The sequence below is a fragment of the Camelina sativa genome, chromosome 11 (assembly GCF_030686135.1).
Source record: "Camelina sativa cultivar CO46 ecotype springtype chromosome 11, ASM3068613v1".
Lineage (NCBI taxonomy): Eukaryota > Viridiplantae > Streptophyta > Magnoliopsida > Brassicales > Brassicaceae > Camelina > Camelina sativa.
The window spans coordinates 9,017,739-9,037,807 of record NC_141890.1 but is presented as its reverse complement, the minus strand read 5'-3'; the positions used below and the strand labels follow the sequence as shown (position 1 = coordinate 9,037,807).

General features: G+C 33.6%; 2 protein-coding genes across 2 annotated transcripts; both read left to right on the top strand.

The window, feature by feature from the left end:
• Positions 1–8,326: 8,326 nt before the first annotated feature.
• Positions 8,327–11,136, top strand: LOC147933783 (putative aminotransferase TAT4). The gene is made up of 7 exons (XM_087472493.1): positions 8,327–8,828; positions 9,045–9,384; positions 9,657–9,875; positions 10,002–10,061; positions 10,156–10,311; positions 10,427–10,520; positions 10,748–11,136. The coding sequence occupies exons 1-7, from the start codon at positions 8,578–8,580 to the stop codon at positions 10,882–10,884; spliced, it is 1,257 nt and encodes a 418-aa protein (XP_087328619.1). The 5' UTR covers positions 8,327–8,577; the 3' UTR covers positions 10,885–11,136.
• Positions 11,137–14,459: 3,323 nt separating this feature from the next.
• On the top strand, positions 14,460–16,896 carry LOC147933782 (cystine lyase CORI3-like). The gene is made up of 7 exons (XM_087472492.1): positions 14,460–14,753; positions 14,954–15,293; positions 15,394–15,612; positions 15,866–15,925; positions 16,047–16,202; positions 16,303–16,396; positions 16,507–16,896. Exons 1-7 carry the CDS (start codon positions 14,503–14,505, stop codon positions 16,647–16,649), a joined length of 1,263 nt encoding a protein of 420 aa, XP_087328618.1. The 5' UTR covers positions 14,460–14,502; the 3' UTR covers positions 16,650–16,896.
• The last annotated feature ends 3,173 nt before the right edge of the window (positions 16,897–20,069 follow it).

Sequence of the window (20,069 nt, the reverse complement as noted above, 5' to 3'; positions counted from 1 at the left end):
ATATTTTCTCTATACACAAATTTCCTAAACAATCGACCTAATCAATAAAAGAATTGATTTTTGATCTTGGAGGAGGATTCGTGGCCGAGATTTTTGGTCTCAACGCATTGATCTCGACGTATTTAAAAATAATTTTTACTTTCACGGGTTTCGTATGATGAGTTTTTGTGGATTAAAAATCTTTGAACATGTTGTCTGACCCGCCTAGCATGACGGGTTTGGACTATAGAACCAACACTAAAACTGTTAGTTTATCTCATATATACTATAGATTTGTAATCATAGTTTTGAAAATTAACTTATAAATTATTTAGTATATTAACGACAGAATATTACAAATACTATGACACATTCTTAATATTCCAAAAAAAAAAATTAAATACACATAAAAATATACACTAACACATACTAAATAAGCATATACATCTGTTTAATTCTAGAGAACAAAACAAATCTAGAATTTTATATTCTATCTAATAACAAATTTAATGTAATAAAGTTATAAATTTTATAAAACGTGAGAAGAAAAAAAAATTATAAACAAAATTCTAAATTAATTAGACAAAAGTTAATTAATTGAAAATTTGGAAACTAAATAAATTAAAAATTATTATTTAAAATACAATAATTTATAATTTAGTTCCGCGGTGTACCGCGGGTAAAATCCTAGTTCTACAAATAAAATGGGTGTACCTATCACCATGTAATTGAAAATGCATATTTGTGGCTAACTCTATATGTTCGAGTATGTGTATGATCGACTTCGAGATTGTATGTGCATAAAGTAAATAAGACACACAAGCTTTGTTAACGGGGTTCGGTTTTTCCTACATCCCCGGGACCTAATCCAGAACAAATCCACTAGAACAAGATTGTAATTACAATTGCTATGATATCGAATCATTCTCTTCTAGATGAATAAACCATCAAAAGATCTCTCTATCTTATTGATGGGGCGACACCACACATCTTGTGTGCATCTCTTGAGAATACTTTGAAGCGCGCAAGTCTTCATGAAACGCCCTCTTGGTATTTATATCAATTGTCCAATCCCTAGGAGTGACAACTTTCCTATTATACAACAAATAGGAATTGAGAGATTAACAATTGCACAACCCCTAGGATTGACAATTTTCCTATTATACAACAAATAGGAATTTCCTATTATACAACAAATAGGAAAGTTTCTCTCCATAATCTCATCTTGAATCTTCCATTCAAGATGTTCATCCAGCTCAACAACCGCCACTTGGCTTATCCAAGTCTTAAGCTTCTGTACTCAAACTCTTCAATTCAGCTTCTTGTACTACTTCTTGTATTAATGTCGGACTAGTACAAGAACTGCTTCAGACGTTTGATACATCCTCTGATATATCTAACTGCAAGGTTCTTAATTCAACACCTTCTCTTTTCTGCTTTGTGATAATCATTTGTATTAAGTAATACCTCATTCTCTTTGTGAAGTAATACTTCATCTTCTATGTCAATTCTTCCGGCATTTGTATCATGTAATGCATCAGCCTCTGTTTCAGTTGTGTCTTGCTTTAGTAGAGAATCCATAACATGTTCTAAACCTTATAAAACTTCAATCAACACAACATCTTCAGTAATGTATTCCTACTTTCCAAAATATAAAATCTATAATTTCTGTTTTCTGATCGTTTGATATGGATTCGTGTGCAATTACCACAACATCTTCAGTAATGTATTCCTACTTTCCAAAATATAAAATCTATAATTTCTGTTTTCTGATCGTTTGATATGGATTCGTGTGCAATTACCAATATTACTGTAATACGTATATCTCTTTAATTATCTCTTAAGTATCTTCAACAAACATGGGCCGTGTCGTGTAATTCAAAAGCATGTTGATTGATGAATCGGATTTCTAATTGAAGGCAAGAGCACTTTTATTTCAAGAAAATCCAAAACAAAATAAAATAAAGCAATAAGAAACAAAACATGGAATCTAATATATACATGACATAGTAAACTACTAAACTTTAGCTTCTCTCTTTATCTACAATAATTTTTTGGGGTTATTTGTTTCTCCTAATAAGAAAGAGGTTCTTGACCTCAACCTATACATTAATTGTATATGTTCTCTAATTAAATTAAGTATTAAGTCACATCAGTTACATATTTTTATAGCTTCTCATGGCACAAATAATATTTAGTGAAAATAACTAACAAGGATGAGTAAAATCATTACATCGTACATCACCAAGATAATTGTAGTTTTCCACATCAATTCGCTCAAAGACGAAAACTCAAATAATTGGAGTCATAGGAATATTTGCTTCTTCTTTAATGCTGATGAGTTTTTTTTTTTTTTTTTTTAACAAACAAGTCATTTTTTCATTCAATCAAACAACGTAAACAGGCTACAGAAGTTGATAGTTTTCAAAGACAAGGCTTGATAATACATAGATAACAAACTTAAAAATAGACAAGTCGACAGTTAAGGCCAAGAGGTGTTGAAGATTTAATCAAGGCATCAAATTGCAAGCTACCTCAAGTTGCAGCGATGCCACATTCACAAACAAGGTGGAGATGTGGTAGATGGTTCGTATTAATCTGACATTGGGACGTTGAGAGGGTTTCCATAACCGAAAGACACAATGGTTTGATCGGCTCATTGGCAAGGAAGAGGATGAGTGAAGGATTAAGGTTGAACATGGCTTTCTTGAAAAGGTTTCGGTAACCACACTTCTATGAGCTATGGTCATAATGCCGATATTCTTCAGACTTTGCCAAGAGATAACATAATTCCTAGCTTTTGAGATTTGTACATGACAATATTCAGGGCATAAAGAAGATATATACAGAAAAGTAGGAAGGCTTCGGTAATCTCCTCTACTTGGAGAGAAGATCATAATGCCGAACTTCCTGGTTCTTTCAGTTTCAGAACAGCTATTGCAAGGTAGTAGTCGTTACATTTGAGGGCGCAGCTGAAATAGATAATGAAAGCTTAAGAGGAACCGGTAACCATCTCTCAATAGAGAAGAGGTCATAATGCCGGTCCTCATCAGTCTTTGGCGGTTAGAGGTATGGATCCTAAAAAATACTAATGGCAGGGTTTTCAAATAGACTTTGCAACAACAGAGCAACGATGAGTGATTATGTTCCAACTGCAGTCTTCGGACAATCGAAAACATAGATCGACAACAAGGTATGCTACGGGAAAGCAATTGAAGATTTGAGACAAACCTGGGTTTGTGAAGCGCATAGTTTGGGTCTCGGCTTGTTAAGGTTTTGCACAGCTCCGGCGTCAACACAAAGCTCCTGTCCAACTGCGACCAAACAAGCTGCTTGGTGAGGGGATCTAGATCCAAGGAGCAGAGAGATGATGGGATTGACTTCAAGGGAAGCTTGTAACAAATATGATACACAAGGTAATGAAAGCGTTTCAAATTCTCAGATTTGGCATTGATAGGCTGGTAACTCGTGAGAATCACCTCAGTGGGAGAAACCACCGGAAAAGACAGAGGGAGGGGGAGAGGATGAAGCTGAATATGGTTGGATTCGTTGGGCGTGGACTTGATGAACCTCCGGTGCGTTCACCGTCGAAACAGAAACAAAGGAAGTTTAGGTAGAGGAAGAGATCACGGGAGCGACATAGCAGTTTCCCAGCGATACTGATCTGAGTCGACGCCGCCGGGAGATGAGACATTGGGGATAATGCCAGAAAGAGAGAGACTAGGGCGAACGCCGATCTGAGTCGACGCTGTCGGGGATACTGATGAGTAGTCGTCAAAATTACTGTGGTTTTGTTGTATTTTGCGTTTGATATGGTTATCTTCGAGGTATATAATACTTTTTTTTGTCCTATATGTTCGTGTTAATGTTCCACGTGATACATCAATTTTATAGACCAATGATTGTTGGAAATGGTCTAGACTAGATTTAAATTAAATCAATTGTAGATTGTACTGAACAACATGAATTGGGTTTTAATACCATATTATCGACTATGAGTTTCCAAGAAATAAAGGTAAGCCTGAAGACGATTAATCTGGAAATGATTGACACTATTTCTCGTGTTTTATTTACTGCAGTGATTTTTTTTCTTCGGCAAAACAGTTTTTCAAGAAATACGTTATACAAGCGGTATCTTGAATGGTCACCTAATTATTGCTATGCTTGGGCCTTGGGGAAACTATGATGAGTTTGAGATGTCTCTTGCTGAAACAGAATGAGCTAGAGCTATTTTTGAACTTGCAATATCTCAGCCTGCTCTAGACATGCCCGAGCTGCTATGGAAGTTAATTTTTTTTAGTCTAAAGCATCCAAACAATTGAAGATTTCTTAGACTTTTTTTTAACTCTATATTGGTTGTGGCAGACGTACTTTGATTTTGAGATATCATAATGGACAGTACAAAGCATTGCACCGTGTGGGTTAGTTTTGCAAAGTTTGAAGCTTCTGTTGTGGAACATAAAGAAGTCGAGGAAGAAGAAGATGCTATTAAATGCAAAAAAAGGCAGCATCAAAAGTGTCTGAGTGTAATGTTTCGGCCGTCATTTTGCTTAGTGGGTTCTTTGTCAACTTCCAGTCTATGGATCTACTTTCTTGAGCCCATCCATATCCGACGGTCGGTTTGCTACGTTCAGAAGGTTTTAAAGACTTGTTTACCGTCCTCTGTTAATCACCATATGGTATTTCCCTGTGTTTTGTCCTTACTCGTACAGTTCCGACAATCAGTTTCTCGAAACTTACCCATCCTGAAACTACTCCAGTTTAAGCACGCCTAACTCTGGATTTTTCTCAGAATCCTTGACCGAAAAGATAAATGCATTTTGGTGAAATAGGTGGTCAAATCAATTCTTTTAAACCTCTCTGCAAACCGGGATGTCATAATTCGCCCCCACTAACAGATCGCAACGTCCTCGTTGCGCACCAAAACCATCACCCCCAATGGTATGAACCCACTCGATTCCACACTTGTTTGAGTTCGACTCTAATACCATTTATAACGATCCAACCATCACTTTACTTAGTGGGCATAATATCCACTCTCAATCTATAGGCTCATCTTTTTTAATGGATTTCACGTCCTTTTACTAGGCACGTAAACCCATCCATCATTTTTCAATAAGCGTTGATAAGGGTTAGCCACTTTTTCTCCCTCCTGAATATTGATTATATTAACAATAAACGTGAGAATGACATTACTACTAATAAAAGGAACACATGCAAGGCACATCACCATTCTCAAGCTTATTCCTTAAGCTGCCACATCATCACTCAGGTATAAAAATTATATGACACATCATCTACAAATTTAACATTTCTCCGATTAAACTTTTCCTCTTCCACGTCTTCGACTCTTCGTACCTGCAAAAATACGGAGAAACCATCAATCAGCTATAAAGCTTCGTATTTAGGTCAAACATTCACTTTCACATCTCAAACCTCACATTTCACTTTCACATCTCAAACCTCTTTTATTTCTTCAAATTTTCGACTCCTTTCATCTATCAATACATCTATTGCTTGTTGTGACAAATTTCACTTGATTTTAGGGTTTACTCCTTCTCCTTTATCTTCTGACGCGTTTCTTCATTTGTTCTTATAGTTGTTTTCCAAAACTCCTTCCTTGTAGTTGTTCTAATCTTATCACCGTTTTACTTTGATCTGAAATTTTTTGTTGCAACTCTCCTTCTTTGCAAAGGAGAACGTTGTTGTTTCAATTCCACAATCGCTCGAGCGGAGGACCTTTCTTTCGGCCATTAAAATGAAGGTATATCTTAGATCAATCTCTTTGTTTCATGCATAATCTCTTTCATTTTTTTAATTATACAAATCTTTAAACTAACCGTTTGATTCCTGTCTTATCGTTTCATATAACGTAAGTACACTCTTTTTACCTTTTGTCGTTGCTGGTCTCAGCACATCAGGCGTACGTTGAGGCCACATGTGTGTCGTTAGAGATAAAAACGACTGAGGCTGAGCTACAAATGGTACAAGTAAGTACCCAATCGGACAATCCTGATATCTCAAGTGACAATTGGAGTTTTAATGTATCCTCTCCTCTGTTTTCGTTTAATGATTTGTTGTCAACATTTAATCTTCAGAGAACCCATCCTCTTGAACTGTTAGGCAATGGGGTATTAAAGACCCCTTCTCGGTGCTGCTTTGTTAATATTCATGTTAGTTGAGGAATGAATAAGAAGCATGGATATTACCTAAGTTACAATTTGTGCCATAGGCTCGATCGACAAAGCAACCAAAACCTCAAAGGTAAGGAGGATATATCGTTATTTTGTTTTTTTTTCTTCTCATAATATTTTCAGTTCTACGTACTTAATCAATGATGACTAGGTTAATTGATTATGTAACGTTTTTCCACTGTTCTAATTCTTCAGCTATCTCAATGATTCCAAACAAATCCATGAAGATCTACTGGCATACTAAAGACAAGAAAGAAAAACCAATACAAATATGTTAAACTGGTAATATTCTTTTTCTGTGCTTAGATAATCTCAGTAAAGATATCAGATGTTAGATGGCAATCTGGATGTTGTACGTAGCCAGTGAGATATGAAAAGAAGTCTCATATTTTAAATGTGTTTTTCTTTTAAGTATTACCAAATTTGAATCAAAAAAATTTATAAGGCTAGAGTTTCTACGTAAAACAAATTGTTTTTTTTTAACATGATGAGCGTAGTTACAACAAGGATTACTCATGGGAGATGCAAAATGGTTACCTTCTCAAAATGGTTAATCCATTATACAAACCGAGATCAAATATTAAAGCCAATGTTTATGGCATAGATAATTGACATCCACAACCACGAATTGTTATTTATTCTATATATGAACCAACTTTGAGAACATATCATTTTTTTTTTTTGCGAAGTTTCATGCATCAAGCTTCAATCACTGTATATATCGAGTGGCAAAACTTACCATAAAGAGGGCCACTCTGTCAAAAAACTTAAAACTTTAATGGGTGTATAGAAAAAATTAGTTTCAGATATAGCATGGCCTGGTCTAAAGCTCATGTTGTGTAGAAATGTTCTTCGTCGTTTTTTATTGGAAATTTAGGCATTTGTCAATGAATATATATATATATATATATATATATATATATATATATATATATATATATATATTTCCCGAGCTTTTTGCAAGAGAGAGATTGGAAGATGGAGGAGATGCAAAAGATACAATTAATAGAAAGGGATCAGAATTTAACTTGGATTAAGTACTTAAAGGACTTGGTATGCTCATGCAAATGTTGGTAACAGTAGAAGTAAACACAAATTCAAACACACAAGAGAAGGAGGAAAAAACCATAAAGAAGAAAACATTTTTACAATACATAATAGGACATATTATAAAGCAGCTAAATGGACAAATTCAAAATTTTGATCATAGAAATACCTACAAAAGCTATGCATTTCATTGGTCAAAGTTTACTATAAAAAACTATCAAATGCTAAATATATACTCGGGAGTTGCGCGGATTAATCCCTAGTTATAATCTAATCTAAACCATTTCAGTATACATGTTTTATGTGTTCAGCTTTGTTCCATACTTAACTTTAACTAATAAGAGTTTGGATTCTTTTGGCTACTTTTTCTTTCTTTCTTAAACCATTGTTTTATTTTATTATGTTCTTTTTTTAAGGTTTTAATTCTCTAAGACCACCAAATTAATTTTGTAATGATAATAGGTTTATTTAAAGAATCACAAAATTATTATTTTACTAAAATTTATGGCTTAATAAAATATTTGGCATAATATTATAATGAACTAAATTTGTCTTTTATAAAAACAAACATACGTCTATAATTATTTGTATATGTATAAGTTATCGTAAGAAAATTTCAGTCCCCTGGATTATATACTAAAACCTTTGAATCTTCCTTAGCAAGCTTCCTACAGAAGTGGTATGGCTCCGATTTCCCGAATATATCCGAGGTTAAGATATAAATGGGATGGTTTGCTGATACGAAATAAATCATGAGTGTTTGTGATAAATAAAATGGTTATCACTCACATCAATCATGCATGTATCCTTGAGAAATTCTTTCGATGTATTTTCTAATTTTTTACTCATCAATGAAACAAATATAATTCTATTTATCGTTATTGGTTCGATTTAAAGTTCAGAATTTGTTATTTGAAATCTTATTAGAAGCCAATAATACATTTTGTGATCACCTTGAAACAAGGAAACACACATTCTAACATGTATGGTGGTCTCTAGATACATTATTATTTCCTTTCTGTTGTTATCTCAATACATAAGCTTAAGTTTCTATAGTACATGTCTTAAGAAATATATATTACTGTACATAACATATTCCTTTCTTCACATATTTTACACACATGTTTTATTCTTTACCTCACATCATACTTTACTACTTCATATTATAGACATACAGTATTTTATTCGTTACTTCACATCTCTTACTTAACATCAATTCTTTACTTCTTTACTTCACTTCACTTCATGCTTTATTCTAATAGAAAAATGTAGAAACTTTTACTATATAATCTTACTAATAGCAATGAGAGTAATCACCCAAAAAAGAATCTATCAAGAGCTATAAAACATAAGAAACATGACTAGCCACGGATACGTTGATTGGCAGTTCAGTGGCAGCGATGCAGCTGAAAAGGCCGCTGCAGCCTCTCTAGGTACTTACTCTTCTGAAATCTTTGGCATGTGCGACCCTCAAGGAAAGCCTATTTTGCCTCCACTAAGCGAGGAGGCAGAGACCAGCCATACTGCCGAAAAGGCAGTCGTTCAAGCTGTCCTCTGCGGCACAGGAAACGCCTACGCCCCTAGTATTGGCCTCTCGGTTGCGAAACGGTAAATATAGAATGTTAACGATTTTAGACTTTTCTGTACATTTTTGTAGTATTGTTGGTTAGAGCTATATATGTTAGTCTTTTGGATTGGTTTAGGTTAGTCCTTAACTTATTTGAGAATTAACCCGAATAAATTATGGCCAGTCAAGTTAGATAGAATCGGTTCAACGGAATTGGCATCCTTGTCCGTTTTTCATCTTAACTCTATGCTTATCAGTGCTGTGGCGGATTATTTAAACCGAGATCTTGACAACAAGCTAACGGGAGATGATGTATATATGACTGTTGGGTGCAAACAAGCAATCGAGCTTGCGGTCAAAATCCTGGCTAAGCCAACAGCCAACATCTTGCTTCCCAGGCCTGGCTTTCCATGGGACATAGTCCACTCTATTTACAAACATCTTGAGGTTCGAAGGTATGAAGTCATCCCCGAAAGAGACTTTGAGATCGATTTCGACAGCGTTAGAGAGATGGTAGATGAGAACACGTTTGCGATATTTATAATCAACCCCCATAACCCTAATGGGAACTACTACACTAAGGCTCATCTTGAGAAGGTATTTAAGTAATTTTACTCTTGCAAAATTGTTCACATGAAACATGATTAGCTAGATGAACTAGACATGCATAAAATCTAGCTACTGTTTACGTTTTGTCTTCAAATTAACTAATGTTATAATCAAATTTCTTTCATATGTTGTAAGCGTAACCCAGAGAAACAAATAAACACATTTTTATATGTCATTTACAATTTGCAATATTGAAAACATAAATTGTTTTATATTTGGGCAATCAAGATGCTAATCTTTACTTTTTAAATCAATCACAGCTGGCGACATTGGCTCGGGAACTCGGGATAATGGTAATTTCGGATGAAGTATATAGATGGACCGTGTTCGGGAGTAATCCCTTTGTTCCAATGGGGAAATTCTCCTCGATAGTACCTGTAGTTACAGTCGGGTCCATATCGAAAGGATGGATAGTCCCAGGATGGCGAACCGGCTGGCTTGCACTGCACGATCTAAATGGTGTCTTCAAAACCTCCAAGGTTGGTCCGGAAAACAGCAATATGCATTCTTTTCCTATATATAATTCTATATTAGATTAACACTAAAAAAAAAAAAAAATCAATTCAATTCATTTTCTTGGCCATATCTTATTTTTATATGGACAGGTCTTAAAAGCTGCTAAAGAATATCTAGAGATTAGTTCTAAACCACCAACTGTTATCCAGGTTCGGATCGCGTTTTATTATAATTTGTTTAATCTCTAGAATTATTGTAAATGAAATATTATGAATTCGATATTCCATTATGAATTCGATATAGGCGGCTATTCCTACCATCTTGGAGAAAACTCCTCAAGAGTACTTCGATAAGAGGCAGAGTTTTCTGAAAGACAAAGTGGAATTTGGATATTCAAAGCTCAAGCACATACCAACCCTCACCTGTTACATGAAACCTGAAGCATGCACTTTCTTATGGGTATTGATTTTTTTAATCTATTATTTTTACATTTTTTAATGTACTGTTAATTAATTTTTAACAATATTTTTGAGTTTGAAACCAACTTCTCCTTGTGTGGATGGGCATACCGCAGACAAAGCTGGACCCATTGGATTTTGTAGACATTGAAGACGATCATGACTTCTGTAGGAAGCTTGCTAAGGAAGAAAACCTCGTTCTTTTACCTGGTAAAACCCTGATTGTGAAAACCTCTCGTTCTATAGGACGAATATACAAGATTGTTTTTTATTTTTTATTTTTTTTTGTGAACACTTGTCAAATAAAAATTATAGATTAAACATGCAGTCTAGTGGTTCGTACTAGAGTTTGTTGTTGTGTCACAACCCAGTTTTAATCCGATTGAATGAATGTTGTTGACAAAAATCAAATAAAAAAATATTGTGTGTTGGATTAGGGATTGCATTTGGTCAGAAGAACTGGTTGAGGCATTCTATCGACATGGAGACTCCGAGACTAGAGGATGCATTTGTAAGATTGAAGAGCTTCTGTGAACGCCATTCCATTATAGTTGAAGCTAATGGCGTCAACTAAAGACTTCCGATTTCTCGAATATATCTGAGGCTAAGATATAATCATGGGGATGGTTTGCTGATATGAAATAATAAATCATTAAGAGTTTGTGATAAATAAAATGGTGTTTTAATCCCTCACATCAATCATTAAGAGCATGTATCTTTGAGAAATTATTTCCATGTATTTTCTAATTATTCTACTCATCTACGCAACAACTACAGTATAATTCTATTTATTCTCAGTTGAATAGACTGGTTCGATTTAAGTTCAGAATTTATTATTTGGACTGGAACCTTATATATTATTATTAGGAGCCAACAAAACAAATTGAACCAGAGATTACAGCCAAAGTGAATAATGATTTTGGTTTGGTTCAGCCAAAATTTAACCTGATTAAATCCCTAGACGCTTAAGTTACACTGATTCAATCCTTAAGAAAGTAAAGAAATAATGATTTCATTTGCTTTTGGTTCAAAAGAAATAATGATTAAAGAATCGTATTTTTACACGGCTCATATCTACAGAGGCCGGTGGTGTTGTGGGGGTATTTTTTTAGTCAGATAGTACAAACAAAAACATACGGATCAACGTGCGAATCTTTTGCCTTTTCTTATATTCTCGTGAGCTATCAACAAAACAAGTAAGAAAGGAGATTCCGACGACACGAACAGCTCAATTGCGCATGTGTTTGTTACGAGGAAGAAGATGATAAAAAGTTGTTATGACATTCAAAAAAAAAAAAAAAAAGTTGTTATGAGTTTCAAAATATCTACAGTTCTCGTTATATGTACAACGTACCTACTTATATTATATTATTATATAAACTTTGGTCTTTTTAAGTTACTCACGTAATGGTAACATATGTCAATTTTAACTACATGTGTTGTAATTAAGAGTGTTAAAATGGGTCAATTCAACTCAACTCATGAACTCTAATGAGTTAAAATTTTAGATCCTAATGAATTGATGAGTTAAATAAATTAATGATTAAACGAGTCCATGAGTCAAATGAGTTTGGTTATAACGGTTTATTAGTTAACCACTAATCCATCAATTTCTTCATTATCAACTTAATATCATCAACATCATCATCATACTATCATCATCCTACAATCATCCTACCATCGTCATATTAACATCATCATACTAACATCATCATCATACTATCATCATCATCAACATTGTCATATTATCATCATCATCATCATCATCATCATACCTTCATAATCATATTAATATCACCATCATCATATCAATATATATCATAGTCAACAACATGGGGTCATCATCATCATCTTATAATTTTCCCGCCAAAATTCCAAACCCGCAATTTCCCACCAAAATTTTGAACTTATAATTTTCCCGCCAAAAACGCAAACCCGCAGTTTTCTCGCCAAAACGCAAATCCGCAATTTTCCTGCCAAAACGTAAATCTGCAATTTTCCCGCCAAAAACGCAAACCCATAAATTTCCCGCTAAAACCCACAATTTTTCCACCAAAATGCAAATCCGTAAATTTTTTTGGTCAAAAAACGCAAACCCGTAAATTTCCCACAAATAATGCGAACCCGTAATTTTCCTGCCAAAAACGTTAACCGTAATTTTCCGCTAAAAACGCAAACCCGGAATTTTTCGCCAAAATTCCAAACCTACAATTTTCCTGCCAAAAATACAAAACTGGAATTTTCTTTAGTAATTTTCCACTAAAAGTTATGTGATGGTGATAATATAAGTACAATAGTATTGCTTTTTTATTTTTGATCACCATCAAGAGTTTACTCGATTTATCAATTAAGTGATTTCATTTGGAATTCGATTAGTAAGATAAATGAGAGAATTCCATTAATTTTGTTGACATTGATCAGTAAATAATTAAAAAAATCAAGTATTTCTGAGCAATATATAAAAGAAGTAATCGTCGATTTTTGAGCTAGTTTTTGGTATGGTATCAAAATTTATGGTTGTTGTAACAAATAATTTTCATAAAACTGGTTTTTCACAGATCTGTATAAATGACATATCTTGTAGTGGTATTTCGATATTTAAGGTTTGGACAATTTTTGGCATGAGACCTAGCTTTTTTTTTTAAGTCTTATCCATAATCGCTCGTTTAATTATTTTAAGGCAAATAAACTACTTTGGGTTGACAAAAGTATTATTTTCACATTTGTAATCACCTTAGCATGTAGAGGCAGGGCACGAGATGCATCACCTTAACATGTAGAGGCAGGGCACGAGATGCATTGTTTCATTTTGTCCTCTCAATTCATTTTTCAACATCCCACGTGAAATCACGTGAATGGCAACCAAGATAAGTGGTGGGAAGTTTACTATGTACTATATAGGAGAGACTAAATCTTCTAGCTAAGAAATAATTTTTTTTGAGCAAAAAAAGATGACGGCTAAGAAATAATTTTTTTTGGTTTTTGGGGTATTATGAATCTTATAGGGTATCTATATGTACATTAACTAATTTTATGTAGCAGAATATTATATTAACTAAATCATGTATGTGATTGATCTTTAATATTTTTTCTGTTTCACAAAGAATATCATTTAGACACATTTCACCCCAATTAAAAAAATAAATTAAAATATACATATATGTTTTTATTTAATAAGTGATTAATAGGTTAAATTAATTATAGATTAAGAATAAAATTAAAAAAAATAATGTAAAAGATATATTAAAAATATAAAATGATTTATTAAAAATATAAAATGACATTCTTTGTGAAACAAAAATAAAATTCGAAAATAACACTTTTTGCAAAATAGAGGAAGTGTTTTTTTAATACAATACTTTTGTTATTTGTTATGTATTTAATTGGGACCTTTGGGTGCGGTATCCAAAATCCAAAGTCTTCTTACATAGAGGCTTAAAGACACTTGGTTATCAATATGAGAATACTTCGACTACCTTTTGTCTATTTATCGGCAAGACTTTAAAACTCACACAATTATTTCACTCTCTGATTAGCTCGTTTGTTGTATCCAAATATCAAATATAGTCTTGGAACATTCCTGATATTTTACTTTACACATTCATGTTCATCAGTCTTTGTTACCTTAGGACTTACGAGTTACGAGCGGGAAGGACTTGAAACCCGAGTGATTGTCTTGATTGCCAAATGTTAGGGTTTAAGACAAAAAAATATTTATACAATGCATTTGTTATTTTCGGGAACCTTTAAACATAAAGAAGTGTCCATGGGTGAATATGCATTTGAATTAATTGTCTATTATTGATTATACTCGTGAGTCCTGATCCGGAGGGTGTCGCAGACTTGTATACATAATTCTATTCTACGTGTACTAATCACCTTGATCGAAAGAAACTCACACGTTCCAACGCGTAGAGATCACTCAACATACAAATTTAACCCTAAGTGTACAAAAAGAATACTTGTAATCAGCTTGATCGAAGTTTCCCACGTTCTAACGCGTGGAGACTCGACATAGATTAGTTACTACTATTTGTTTCTCTCTAGATTTTTTCTGGATACTCCGCACGTGAAAATCATGTGTTTACGTTTTTTTTTTTTTGAAGTGTCGAAACTTGTACTATATAATCCCACTCGTAGCGATGAAAACAATCACCAAACCAAAAATCTTAACAAGAGAAATATAAGAAATATGGCGAAAAATACTTCCGTCAACTGGCAGTTTATTGGTAACGAAGCAGCCAAAAAGGCTTCAACTTTTACCCTAGGCAGTTACACCTCTAGAATCATGGCTCTTTGTGACCCTAAAATAAAACCCATTTTGCCCCCTCTAAGTGAAGCCCCCGAGACTAGCCATACCGCTGAGAAGGCAGTCGTTAAAGCTGTCCTTGACGGTAGTGGAAACGCCTATGCTCCAAGTATTGGCCTTCCCGCAGCTAAAAGGTAATATATACATCGAATTATCGTTGATCATTTAAGATATTTTTCTTGAAAAGTCCTAAGAAAAACTGTCCCACAAAAAAATTGTTTTACAATATGATCTAGCCCCATATATATATAACACTTCTAGTTTCACCTTAACTCTATTATGTATCTTTGTATATTTTCTATGACAAATTGTTTTTTGCTTCCGTTGTTCTCAGTGCTGTTGCAGAGTTTCTAAGTCGAGATCTTCCGAAGAAACTGACTGCAGATGACGTGTTTATGACCGTTGGATGCAAACAAGCCATCGAGCTTGCAATTGAAATCTTGGCTGCACCGAAAGCCAACATCTTGCTTCCGAAGCCGGGCTTTCCATGGGACATGGTCCACGCAATCTACAATAATTTTGAGGTTCGTGAATATACTTTCCTCCGTGAAAAGAACTATGAGATCGACTTTGACAGCGTACGTTCGCTTGTGGACGAGAACACCTGTGCGATACTTATTATCAACCCACACAATCCTAATGGGAACACGTACTCTGAAGCTCATCTTAAGCAGGTATTTTACAGATACTCTAATTAGCTATACAACGTGACCTTATATGATCTCATCTTTGATAATGTGTAACGTAACTATTGAATATTTCTTTATATATCAGCTGGCTGTGTTGGCTCGAGAACTAGGGATAATGGTGGTTGCTGACGAAGTTTTCAGATGGACTGTGTTTGGGAGTAATCCCCATGTTCCCATGGCGAAATTCTCGTCGATCGTACCTGTGATCAGTCTCGGTTCTCTATCGAAGGGATGGAGTGTACCCGGATGGCGAACCGGCTGGCTCGCGCTGCACGATCTAGATGGTGCCTTCCAATCCAACAAGGTCCGAATCCACTTTTTCGGATCACTCTTTAAACATTACTACCATTACTTTATATATATCGTCGGTATATTTATAAGTTAAAAACAAATTTTTTACGTCCAAACAATCAGATTACATGCCATTGACATACTAAATCTCTATGAATGTATTGGTTAATTTTATCATTGTATAAATAAATTTGGTCCATATTAATAGTTGAAAATGTCCACACATACGTAGTTTTCCTTGTCCTAATCTTGCTATATATGGACAGATCACAAGTGCTCTTAAGAATTTTCTGGCGATAGATAATAAACCAGCAACTGTTATCCAGGTATGGGATTTTCTAGTTCGGAAGCATACCGTAACCTAAAGTTGGTTTATTTATTAATATTATTATTATTTTTTTTTTTGCATGCATATACTAAAGTGAATTTGTGACTTTTATCATATAGGCTGCTGTTCCCACCATCTTGGAGAAAACTCCTAAAGAGTTCTTCGAGAGGAGGCAGGCTTTTCTGAAAGAGAAATCGGACTTTGCATTTGCCAAGCTCAAAGACATACCAGCCCTAACCTGCTACCACCAAACTGAAGCCTGCACCTTCTTATGGGTATTCTGTTACTACTACATTTCGGACTTCTTGTTACTAGTTAGTATTATATTTTGAAACAATGTTATATATTTACATGCATGCTTTTTCTCTCTCCCAGACCGAGCTGAACTTTTCAATGTTTGCGGACATTAAAGATGATGAAGATTTCTGTGAAAAGCTTGCTAAAGAAGAATGCATTGTCCTCTTACCAGGTATTGATTAATTTCTCATTACCTTTGATCACGGTAATTTAACAATTTAGCTTTTAAGACAATTTTCGCATAACAACATATATATATGTTATCATGTTGGATTGGTTTAGGGATTGCTTTTGGTCTGAAGAACTGGGCGAGGCATTCTATCGACATGGATATTTTTGCTTTGGAGGATGCATTTGCAAGACTGAAGAGCTTCTGTGAACGCCACGCCACTAAAATTAAAGCTTCAGGCAATGGTGTCAAGTAAAAGGTCAATATGGATCTTTGCCTAAGTCTGCTTCAGTCAAAGACGTCAATGCTATAAAAATAAACGTGTGTTTTATTGAACACATTCGTATCGTACTTGTATTAAATAAAATTGGTGTACTTATCACCAACCATGTAATGTTTTCTCCTAGTTTGCAATATTTCAACTAATAAAATTGGTGTACTTATCACCAACCATGTAATGCATTCCTACTTTTAAATAAATAAAATTAAGAATTTCTGTTTCATGATCGTTTGATATGGATTCGTGTGCAATTACCAATTTTGGAGTATATCTCTTATTTTATCTTTAAATATTTTCGACCAGTGGTGGAGCTAGAAAAAAATTTTAGAGGGGTCTAAATAATTTTTTTTGCAAAAGGATAAAAGTGTAAAATTTAAAAAGTTAAAATGAAATTTTTTTAAAAAAATAGGGGTAAAAATGCAATTTTAGGAAGATCAAAATAGAAATTTAATCTAAAATGTAGTAAAAATGCAAAATTTGTAGAAGTTAAAATCAGAATGAAAAATTTGTAGGAATTAAATTACAAAATTTAAAAGAGTCATATTATAATTTATAATTAAAAATATATTAAAAAAATTAGTGGGGTCAGCTGACCCAATAGTCTCTTACTAGATCCGCCCCTGTCTTCAACATACATGTGTCGTATCGTGTAATTCAAAAGCATGTTGACTGTTGAATCAGATTTCTAATTGTAGACAAGAGCACTTTTATTTCAAGAAAATCCAAAAAAAAAAAAAAAGCATGCAATCTAATATATATATGACATAGTAAACTACTAAACTTTAGCTTCTCTCTTATCTAAACTATCAACGATGAGTAAATTATTACATCGTACATCACCAAGACTTTGTAGTTTTCCTCATCAATTCTCTCAAAGACGAAGACTCAAATAAATGGACTCCGGAGTCGTAGGAATCTTTGCTTCGTCTTTAATGCTGATGAGTAATCGACAGAATTACTGTGTTTTTGTTGTATTGTGTTTGATATAGACATATAGTCATGCATTCTTCGAAGTATATAATTTTCTTTTTTGTCATATATGTTCGTGTCAATATTCCACGTGATACATCAAATTTATAAAACAATGAAGAAAATTAAAAAATATATATTTGATAAGTTGTTGGAAATAGTCTACGTATCCTATATATTAGACCCCATGTTTGTCCAATTTTTTATGTGATATTATTATTTTTAGTAAATGTTTTTTAGGATAATGGTTTTTTAGCCGTAGATTCTGATATTTTTTTGTAAGGGTCCGTCGCTAGTAAAAACTGTTTAAATAGTTAGAGATATCTATTACTGAAATAATTGTAGCAAAATATAGTTATATAATGTGACTAATTAGTAACAAATTATGAGGTAATTTAATTTCTAACTTTTGTGTGAATAAACATATAATTTATAGTTATGAATTATTACAAAAAAATGTTGTATTAAATTTGCTACATAATTTATGACACATCATATTGTAGCCGCATTATCTACAGAAAATATCGTCACAATATGTAGTAAATATTTTAATAATAATTAAAAAAATGGAGATTAATCGTATTATAGTATTGCTATCAATTATTATTAACTGTTGCGACAATTTTAACGTGTAGCAATACATATCAAAAAATGGTTGTCGTAATTTAGCTACAAATAATATATGGATTTTATTTATTTTAAAGAAGAAAACTTCTGATTGGCTAATACACAAAGACAGAGATTGCACTTTCGTTTATCATCTACCATTGATTAATTAGATCCAACGGACCAGATCTCCTCCTTCTATTTTTTTCTTTTCTCTTCCTCTCCTCCTTATCTCGTTTCTTCAAGAATCAAGCTTATGCATTTTTTAACAATTTACAGTTCAGACACAAGAAACACAAATCAACTAAACCCATTCATCGTTAACCCTTCATCTCTGCTAATCGATTCTCCTTCTCTCACTTTGTTCCCCATATCTCAAAGCATTACATCACGAAGCTTCTGCCTTCACCACCACCAGATCTCGGAGCTTCCGTCGCTCCACCCACCAGACCTCGAAGCTTCTATCGTCGTTCACCACATCATATATTGAAGCTTCCGTTGTCGTTCACACCAGCACATCTCGAAGCTTCCGCCATCCTCAACCTCCAGATCTCGAACTTCTCACCAACAGATCTTGAATCGTCCACCATCGCATCTCTGATACTCCGCCTCGAACGTACTCCTCTTTGCCGACACGTTCCTGTTTCCCTCACCTTTTCCTCCGCTGCCAGAAAAACGCGTCGCCGGCGAAGCTTATCACCGCCCAACCACAACGTCGATACAACAAATATACACACATGTATATTTTTCAAATTAATTATTTAATACAAAAAAACCATTTATGCGAACTCTTACAAAATTCACCGTAGCTAACTCTTACAAAATATTCGAAGCTAACTGTGAAAACTATGCGACAAACTTCTTGTCCCAATTAGTAATAAGTTAATGACAACCACCCTTGAAGATTGTGGTGAGTATGTAGCCACAACATTTTTGTCACGTTTTGTCACCATTTGCTATTAATACGTTTGACGGCAATTCTCTCAACCCGACGTAGATTACTGTATCAATTAGTAGCAGGTTTGTCACAGTTTTTACTGTCTCTAATCTGTAGCAAGTTGCGTCGAATTGCGATAAAGGGGTCAGTTTGTGACGAGTAAATAATTACTATTTTTTTTTTGTAACAAATCTGTAACAATTTACTTTTGGCTACGAAAAACAAGTTATTCATACACATTTTTTTGTAACTATACAACAAATTTTTACTAGTGCGTAGACTATAGTAAAACCTCTATAAATTAATATTCTTTAAATTCGTATTTTCAATAAATTAACAAATTTTAATTACTTGTCCAAAGTTTGATAATTGTAAAAAAAAAAAAAAAAATCGATAAAACAATAAAATAATATTTTTTTAGAAATCATAAACACATGGTCCCATTAGTATAACTAATATATATATATATATGTAAATATTTAAGAAAATTTAGTGACATATGATTTTAGTGTTGTTTGTCTATTCTTGAATTTGCATTATTATTATAACTCATATCTAATATTTTTTATTGCATCAAAAACTTTCGGTGTTGTCTTCTCAAATCGCATCAAAATTTGTGGAATGTCTATATTTCTACTAATAAAATTGGTGTACTTATCATCAACCATGTAATGTTTTCTCATACAGTTTGCAATATTTCTACAATATATATATATACATTTTTGGAGACATTTATAAAATAAATCCTGAAGTTCATACCTATTTACAAGCATGCTATTTGTATTAATTATTAATTTGTTTTTCATTTAATTAATTAATATTAAGTTTCTATTTTTGAAAACAAGATTCCCATCCTAAATAAATTTCCAAAACAATAGGAATCC